The sequence below is a fragment of the Caretta caretta genome, chromosome 14 (genome assembly GCF_965140235.1).
Source record: "Caretta caretta isolate rCarCar2 chromosome 14, rCarCar1.hap1, whole genome shotgun sequence".
Lineage (NCBI taxonomy): Eukaryota > Metazoa > Chordata > Testudines > Cheloniidae > Caretta > Caretta caretta.
In genome coordinates this window covers 40,038,420-40,047,986 of record NC_134219.1, presented here as the reverse complement: position 1 = coordinate 40,047,986, position 9,567 = coordinate 40,038,420, and the positions used below count along the sequence as shown (strand labels likewise).

The window sequence follows — 9,567 nt, the reverse complement described above, 5'->3', positions numbered from 1 at the left end:
AAACATGACAGACCAGAACTGCACACAGTATTCCTGATGAGGTCTCACCAGTGCCTTGTATGATGGTACTACCACTTCCCTCTCTCTACTGGAAATACCTCGCCTGATGCATCCTAGGACTGCATTAGTCTTTTTCACGGCCACATCACATTAGCAGCTCATGGTCATCCTGTGATCAACCAGTGCATCCAGGCCTTTCTCCTCCTCTGTTGCTTCCAACTGATACTTCCCCAGTTTACAGCAAAAATTCTTGTTGTTACTTCCTAAATGCATGACCCTGCACTTTGCACTATTAAATTTCATCCCATTTCTAGTACTCCAGTTTTCAAGGTCATCCAGATCTTCTTGTTTGATATTCTGGTCTTCCTCCGCATTGGCAATACCTCCCAACTTTGTGTCATCCGAAAATTTTATTAGCACACTCCCACTTTTTGTGCCAAGGTCAGTAATAAAAATGTTAAATAAGATTGGTCCCAAGACCGATCCTGGATGAACTCCACTAGTAACCTCCCTCCAGCCTGATAGTTCACCTTTCAGTATGACCCATTGTAGTTTCCCGTTTAACCAGTTCCTTCTTCACCTTTCAATTCTCATATTAATCCCAATCTTCTCCAATTTAACTAATAATTTCCCATGTGGAACTGTATCAAATGCTTTACTGAAATCCAGGTAGGTTAAATCTACTGCAATTCCTTTGTCTAGAAAATCAGTTATCTTCTCAAAGAAAGAGATCAGGTTGGTCTGGCACAATTTACCTTTTGTAAAACCACGCTTATTTTATCCCAATTACTGTTTACCTCTATGTCCTTAAGTACTTTCTCTTTCAAAATTTGTTCTAAGATCTTGCATACAATTGGGGTCAAATTAACAAATCTGTAGTTTCCTGGCTCACTTTTTTCCCCTTTTTTAAATATAGGTAGTATATTTGCAATTCTCCAATCCTAGGATATGATCCCCAAGTTTACAGATTCATTAAATCCTTGCTATTGGGCTTGCAATTTCATGTGCCAATTCCTTTAATATTCTTGGATGGAGATTATCCAGGGACCCCGACTTAGACCCCCATTAAACTGTTTGAGTTTAGCTTCCACCTTGGACGTGGTAATTTCGACTTCCATATCCTCGTTCCCATTAGCCACCCTGCCACTACCCCTAAGCTCTTCATTAGCCTCATTAAAAACTGAGGCAAAGTATTTGTTTAGGTGTTAGGCCATGCCTAGATTATCTTTTATCTCCACCCTCAGTGCTTAGTGGTCCCATTTCTTCTTTCCTTGTTTTCTTCTTATTTATATGGCTATAGAACCTTTTACTATTGGTTTTAATTTCCTTTGCAAGGTCCAACTCCGCTTGCCTTTTGGAATGTTCAGTTTATCCCAACACTTTCTGACCTCCATGAGGTAGCTTTCTTTGCTGAACCATCCCATCTTCCATTCCTTGCAGGCTTTCTGCTTTCTCTTAATCACCTGTTTGAGAAGCTTGCTCGTCTGGGCTGGTCTGCAACCCTTCCTTATGAATTTTTTCCCCTTGCTTCGGTTGCCGGCTTCAGATAGCTTTTGCAACTTCTACAAAGTAATTCCAAGCCTCCACATTAAGATCCTGAAGTTCTTCGCTCCAGCCCACTTCCCAAATAATTCCCTTAATTTTTTTAAGTTAGCCCTTTTGAAATCAAACACCCTAGTTGCAGATCGAGTTTTGTTTATCCTTCCATTTAGTTGAAACTCAGTTAGCTCATGATCACTCGAACCAAGGTTGCCCCTACAACCAGTTCTTCTATGAGGTCCTCATTGCTCACCCGTACCAAATCTCAAATGGCATCACCTCTTGTTGGTTCAGCAACTATTTGGCGAAGAAATCTGTCAGCAATCACATCCAGGAAAATCTGGGCCCTACTATTATTAGTTTCAGAGTGGTAGCCATGTTACTTTGTATCAGCAAAAACAATGAGGAGTCCCTGTGGCACCTTAGAGACTAACACATTTATTTGGGCATAAGCTTTCATGGGCTAAAACCCACTTCATCAGATGCATGGAGTGAAAAATACAGTAAGCAGAATATATATTCTAGCACATGAAAAGATAGGAGTTGCCTTACCAAGTCGGGGGTCAGTGCTTACAAGCCAATTCAATTAAGGTGGAAGTGGCCTATTCTCAATAGTTGACAAGAAGGGGTGAATACCAAGGGAAGGAAAATTACTGTTGTCGTGCCAACAAGGCCAATACAATCAAGGTGGCCCATTTCCAACAGTTAACAAGAAGGTGTGAGTATCAGCAGAGGGAAAATTACTTTTTGTAGCACTTGTCCTCCAATCTATATGTGGGAAATCAAAGTCTCCCTTAATCACACAATTCACAGTAGTATTTGTTTCATTACAAACATTAACAAGAGGTCTCTATCCATATCGGGTCCTGATGGTCTGTAGCAGACTCCAAGATTATCCTGGGAGAACCTCCAGAAGCTTTCTTCCCCAAAGTGATTTTAGCCGAAACAGACTCTGTCTTATCGATTCCATCACTTCTAATTTCTTTACAGTCTACCTCATCATTAATATACAATGCTGCTCCACCACCTTTGCCTTTATTTCTGTCTTTCCTGAACAGCACATACCCATCAATACCTGTACTGAAGTAATGATTATTACTCTACCATGTTTCTGTTATCCCTATAATATCTGGTTTCACTTCCAGCACCAGCAGTTCTAGTTAACCCATTTTGTCACCCAGGCTCCTTGCATTGGTGTACAAACATCTTATCTGTTGCTGCTTGGCTTCGCCCACATTCCTTGCCTGATTAGGTACAGTTACTCTTCTTCCAGTGTCACCTATCTGACTGGTATCAGCACTATCCTTCCTCTGAATGTCCATTCTCCAACCCATTGTGGCTCCTTTCTCCATTGCTGTATCCTTTCTGACTTGATTTTCCGCCCTCTCAATCTTAGAATCAGGCTTGGAGATTACATGAGCATCTCCCCCAAGTTTCTAGTTTAAAGCCCTTTTAATCAGTTGTGCCAACCTCCATCCCCAAATGGTCCCTTTTGGTCTTAAATCTAAGAATCAATTAATGAAAAAAGTTGGGGTATGGGGCAGAAGAGGGGCAAGTTAACTGGGTGACAGCTCTTTGGGGTGTGGGGGAATCTCTCTGAAGTGAAGAAGTTTCTCTGTTGTGAGAGAATATAAACCCAGCTGTCAGTTTGCAGTGGGAACTCTTATGGGATCAAAAGATGGAAATCTATCTAATTTCATGGTCCAGCCAAATCTTTCGATGTTCATTACTTTTCACAATCACAGGATGCAGCTCATGGAGAAAGGAGATGCGGAAAATGAAACAGATGTGACAGAATTCATCCTCCTGGGGTTTGGGGATCTCCCTGAACTGCAGATCCTTCTCTTTCCGGTTTTCCTAGTGATCTATATTGTGACCATGGCAGGGAACTTCCTCATCATTGCCCTAGTTGTGACTGATCAGCACCTTCACACCCCCATGTACTTCTTCCTGGGGAACTTGTCCTGCCTGGAGACCTGCTACACTTCTTCCCTCCTGCCCAGGATGCTGGCCAGTCTCCTGACTGGGGACAGAACCATTTCTGTGGGGGGCTGCATGACACAGTTTTTTTTCTTTTGTTTTCTAACAGCTACAGAGTGTTCTCTCCTGGCAGCGATGTCTTATGATCGGTATTTAGCCATATGCAAACCACTGCACTATGGAACCTGTATGAATGGCAAATTGTGCCTCCAGCTAGCAGCTGGGTGTTGGATAAGTGGATTTCTACCTTGTACGATAATGATGCGTTTTATGTCACAATTAATTTTCTGTGGCCCCAAGGTAATGGACCATTTCTTTTGTGATCTCACCCCAATGCTAAAGCTCTCCTGCAGTGACACCAGCCAGATTATGCTGGTTCTTTACATATTTTCCTTCCCAGATGCAGTTTTCCCATTTCTATTAATCTTGACATCCTATATTTGTATCGTTAGCACCATCCTGAGAATCCCTTCCACCACCGGGAGGCAAAAGGCCTTTTCCACCTGCATCTCTCACCTCATCGTGGTAACACTTTTCTATGGGACCATAATGATTGTCTACATGCTACCGAAATCCAGCAACCTGAGAGCCCTGAACAAAGTGTTCTCTGTCTGCTACACAGTCCTGACTCCCCTGGCCAATCCCCTCATCTACAGCCTGAGAAACAGAGAGGTCAAGGAGGCCCTGAGAAAAGCTGTCAGGAAATGTCTGGCCCTCACAAAGAAGTCAGACTAGTTGAATGAAATGAGGATCAATCAATCTGGTTTCTATTGTGAAAGAAGGAGGGTCTATGTGGGCCCTGATACAGAGGGGAGAGAAGATTTTGACTTTTCATCAAAATAACTGAAACCTGAAAAATGCATTTTTTTTTTTTTTTGCTTTTTTTGCAACTGACATCTGAAAACCTGCAGATGGAAACTGTAAGAAAATAAAAATAAAAAAAAAGTCATGCACTGTTGTTGTGGCTGTATTGGTCCCAGAATATTACAAAGACAAGCTGTGACCCTCTGTACCTCAAAATAGCACCCTGGACCCCCCTATTCACCACTGGGATAGGAGGATGCTGTGTTTGATACAAAGTGTGCCTTGGGAGGGATCATTTGAGAAGTCTGGATGTGCTGAACATTAGTATCCTGTTGAATTGTGGGTACTATTATTGTATGTGATGTTATGAAGAATTGCTAAATGTGTTACTGAAATATAGTGAGGTTGGGTGATGGGCACAGCTGGCCTTTCAGTAACAACAAAGGGGCATCCATCACTGGCCAGACAGGCGTTGATGGCCCATCAAGAAGAATCCACTCTCCCAGAGACTCCTCAGAGGGCAGGGACACAATGGGTACTGCCCGACCCCACCTCACAGCAAGGATCTTTCTAGCACCTGGAGAGAAAGTATAAGGAGGGTCAATGACATCACCACTTGGCCTCTCTCCTCCACCATCTCAACACCTGGAAGATCGTCTGGAAGGCAAAGACTTTGAACTGGGGAAGACTGGTCCCAAGCTGGGAGAGGATTCCAGCCTGTGTATAGAGAACTGTGAGCTGCCTGTAACATCTATTAGGGTGAGAAACTGTTTGATTCAAATCTTGCTTCATTTGTAGAATTTAGACTGCAAATTTATTTGTATTTCTTATGTAACCAACTCTGATCTCTATGTCTGCTTCTTATAATCACTTAAAATCTATCTTTCTGTAGTTAATAAATCTGGTTTATATTTTACCTAAAACAGTGTGGTTTTGGTTGAAGTGCTTGGGGAATCTCAGCTCAGCTTCACAAGGGCTGTTGCACGTCTACTTTCATTTGTTGACGTGGCCAACTAATTAATGAGCTTGTACTGTCCAAGGGAGTCTTGAGTAGTGTAAGACGGTATGTTTCTAGGGTGCAAGGCTGGGGTGATTGACTGGTGCCTCTCTCTGCATAATTCATGACTGGCTTGGAGAACATCCATGCAATTTAACTGGGTGTGGGTCTCCACAAGCTGATGGCTGAGTGATCACAGCACCTGGAGGGGTTTGCTGCTTATCACTGGCATAGTATTGTGAGAGACAGCCCAGGCTGGAGAGTTAAGGGGACACAGCAGTCTCACAGCTCCAGGTTGATCCCATCACACAAGGTGGGTGAGGTAATATCTTTTATTGGACCATCTTCTGCTGGTGAGAGACTCAGGCTTAGACAGAAGAGCTCTTCTTCGGGACTGGGAAATGTACTCAGTGTGTCAGCTAAATACAAGGTGGAACAGATTGTTTAACATAAGTAGTTAACATAGTTCAAAGGACTGCTATAGAGTGATCTCTTGGTGAAAAGTGTTCACCCAAAGGTGATACAGTGTTTGTCTTTTATCATTTTTCTGTGTCAGTTCATTTGAGAGCATAGTGATTGTCTGGTTTCATCCACATAGCTGTTGTCTGGGCATTTGATTCATTGGATGAGGTACACCACATGTCATGATAGGCATAGATAGGACCCATGGATCTTGAAAGGTGTATTGGGGGAAGTATTGCTCATTGTAGCAGAGGAGACATATCTGCTGCTTTTGCATCTATTGTTCTAGCAGGGTCTGGTGCGACTTTGAGTTGGTGTGTCCTGTGGGGAACTTGCTTCTGATGGTGAGGTTGGAAAGGATGGGGGGTTGTTTGAAAGCCAGAAGTGGGGGTTCAGGAAAGATTTCTTTCAGAATGTGATCCCCATCGAGTGTGGATTGTAATTGTTTAATGATACTTTTCACAAAGCCTTCACTCTACATCTGACCTCTCGGTCCTCATTCTCAAAAGAAATCTGCACAACCCTGTCAAAAGATGAGCCTGGGAACTTAAATTCATAACTTTGCAAGACACTAAAAATCATTAACTGAATAGAGACACTAGATTTATGGCTTATTACAACAAACTGTAACCAACTAACCCCCCCCACACACACACACCCACTTGCATTTCCCACCCTCCCTCCCATGACTGGGTGTGTGTGTGTCATAACCATAAGGGTAGCCTAAAATTCCTCCTCACCTTCTCCCTGTTAAGTGACATAGTTTGAGGTTCTTGAGTCTTTCACTGTAAGGTTGCTTTTCCAGATCCCCAAATCGTTCTTGGAGCACAGGTCAGCACCACCATGTTGTGCGACGGACACTTGACAAAATTACTGGACTTAGTGACAGACATTGCAGGAAGGATTATGTCTTTCAGTCATTCAACCCAGATTCCAATTGCCATGGACATCACAACTCTGAGCCATTTACCAAGGGATGTGGTGGAGTTGCCATCATCTGGAGACTTTACAGGAAGGCTGGAGTCTCCTTCTAAAAGCTACACTCCAAGTAGGGTCATAATTGATTGACTTTAAATAATGAACACGCCTTTAGAGCAGGGATGTCCTTGGGCAGTGCTGTAACCCCTGAGGCTCAGAGTTATGGGGCAGCTGTGTCTGATTCAAAGAGAGGGGCTGAGAGCCCCAGTCAGAAGTATGCACCTCCCTCCAGCCCAGGATTTAGGTGCTGAACTTTTTGAGGGGGCAGGTTTGGGACACACTCCTCTTAGCATCTCCCAGGGGCTACCTTAGGCGCCTGCCTGCAGAGCACGCTGGCTTTTGTGACTCCCAGTCTTAGTCCTGTCGCTCCCCATTCATTGTCCAGGGAGCCTGAGTATCTGTCTCAGGCATTGTGAACCCCAAGGGTGTTTTCCTTGCTGCTGACAAGCTTGGAGTTGCTCCACTCTACGTTCCTGTGTGAATCACAGAAATGCAGGGTGGGAAGGAACCTTGAGAGGTCCTCACTGCCCGGCGCAAGATGACCCCAGTGCCCTGCTATTGACACAACCTAAATCAGTGGTTTTCAACCTGGGATCCACACACTATGTCTAAGGTTTCCAAAGGGGTTTGCACCTCCATTCAAAATTTTTTAGAGGTCCGCAAATGAAAAAAAGCTTGAAAACTACTGACCTAAATGATTCTGTATTGGAATGGGTACTGACAGCAGTGAGATAGGATGTGAGAGTGGTCTGTGGCTTTAATGACGGGTAGGGAAAGCATAGGGTTAGTTGGTATCATGCATGCAACAGCGAAGGGATTGTTGTGACACAGGGGCCCCTTGTTGCCAACTGGCAAAGAGTTTGCTGTTTACAAGCAACTCCTGTCTCAGAACTGACAAACTCACTACAACTAATACATCTTTTTCAACGTGTTTATCCATAAAGGGTAGCATCCAAGGTGTCTACTGAAAGCTTGTAATGTACTGCTACTCAATTATTGCGAGGTGTACATATAGGGAATAATGTAGCTGTACAAAAAGTTTTGCCCTTATGGTCTTGGAGTAAGAGTTAGTCAGCAGGGAATCCTGTCTCGGTGATGGCCCATTTAACTGGGAGGGAGTTGTCATCCCTCCCTGGCTCATCTATTATGTAACGTTTCGCTCAATTGTCAACCAACCCAGAACAATCAACGGAAAGCCAAAGACACTATAAACATCAAAACCCCATGGAAGCAAAAAAGACGAAATGACAGGGAGGGGACGGCCCTGTCTGGGAATAAAGACAGAAGACTGATTCCGTACATGACAGGAGAAAGAGACTGCACTCGTTCACTGAGGAGGTACCTGGCCGAGCAGGGGTACTTTATGAAAGACCAGGTCCTAGCTCCGTGGGGCCTGCAATCCCTGTGACAGACTGAACTTTGGGGTGAGAATCTACTTTATTAGATAGGAAAGGTGACCATGAGTAAGCTTAGGCCCTAGTTTGTGCTTTATGATTTTGTTTTGTATGTAGCCATTTGCTTCTGTCACTCACTCTTGTTTCTGTGTGAATCTCTGTTCTTTATTAAATAAATTCCCTTTTGTTTTACTGTGACTGAACTCAAGTGCTGTGTGACAGAGGACCGGGGGCGGGGGCGGTAAGGTGAAACTAAGGAACCCAGCGATTGGGGTGGATGCCAGAAGGGGACACTTTGAAGGGACTCAGGAGCTGGGGTGCATCGACTGTGAGGCTGCAGGGCTGGTGGAGACCAAAGGAGAGCGTCTGAGCGGCCAGTTGTGTCTGGAGCTCTCACTCAGCTAGCACAGGCAGGACTCCCTCGTGCTGGAGGCAGGGGGTAACAAGGTGACTCCCAGCCCTGGGCACCCCGAGAAGCATCATAGTTGTAAAAGTCTGGTTACATTTTACAGGGCCTGGCTCAGCACTGAGGGCCAGGCAGCTGTAGATATACCCGTCCATTGCCGTGACAAGGCAGAGAGGCAGCGTGTGTATTATGGTCATGGGGGAGGGGCAGCACGCACTGAGGGCAGAGTTAAGGTGACTTGGGCTTTTACCTTACCTGAAGTTTGAGTTTTGCTGAACGCAATGGTATGGAAGGGCACAAGCTTTCCCCTTAGCCGCACGGTTGCTCTGTGATTCCGCAGTGTTCCTCCCCATACTTTGGTTATAGTGAAGTGGCTTTCAACCTTTATTCATTGCAGACTCCTAAAAAATTTCCAAGGAAGGTATGCACCCCTCTGGAAATCTTACGCAGACTACGGACCCCCAAGGGGTCTGTGGACCACAGGCTGAAAACCACTGGTTTAGTGCAATAGCAATGCCTCGCAATGTTTGCAGTTGCTACCAGGACTGCCATGGCAAGTTTTAACACAATCTGCATAAGCATGTGAATTTTAGAGCACTTGGAGTCATCCACTTAACAAGAAGGGCTTCCCAACCTTGGCTAGGGCGGAGCTGCCCTGGCTCTCCATTACTGTATGAAGCAGGGGGAGAATGAAGGAGAGAGGATCCACCCATCTATCTGCAGCAGATTGGGCTCAGAGAGGTGGGAAGTGGCCCACTCATCTCCCTGAGAGGTTCTCAGCTGAAAGAGAACACCCAGGAGGGCTCAATACAGCCTGAAAGCACAGCTCTGAGGCACGTGAACTGCCCCTGTTCACTTTAGTGGGGGTTCCCCTCCCTGCACCCCAGGGCTGGAGAGTTTCTGGTGTGTCAAGCACCCTCCTTCTCAGCAGTGTGTCCTTGGTACATGCCCCAAACCTGCCTGTTCTCAGCTCCCCCATCCAGAGGGGCAAGGGCTCCCCTGATCCT

The 9,567-nt window shown here is 45.0% G+C and overlaps 1 protein-coding gene across 1 annotated transcript; it reads left to right on the top strand.

Moving 5' to 3' along the window:
- Nucleotides 1-3,285: 3,285 nt before the first annotated feature.
- Nucleotides 3,286-4,254, top strand: LOC142068976 (olfactory receptor 10A7-like). The gene has a single exon (XM_075119090.1). The coding sequence runs from the start codon at nucleotides 3,286-3,288 to the stop codon at nucleotides 4,252-4,254; it is 969 nt and encodes a 322-aa protein (XP_074975191.1).
- Nucleotides 4,255-9,567: the final 5,313 nt, after the last annotated feature.

Bases quoted from the DNA above. Each gene is read 5' to 3' on its own strand.
- LOC142068976 (XM_075119090.1), top strand. From the start codon at position 3,286: ATGCAGCTCATGGAGAAAGGAGATGCGGAAAATGAAACAGATGTGACA.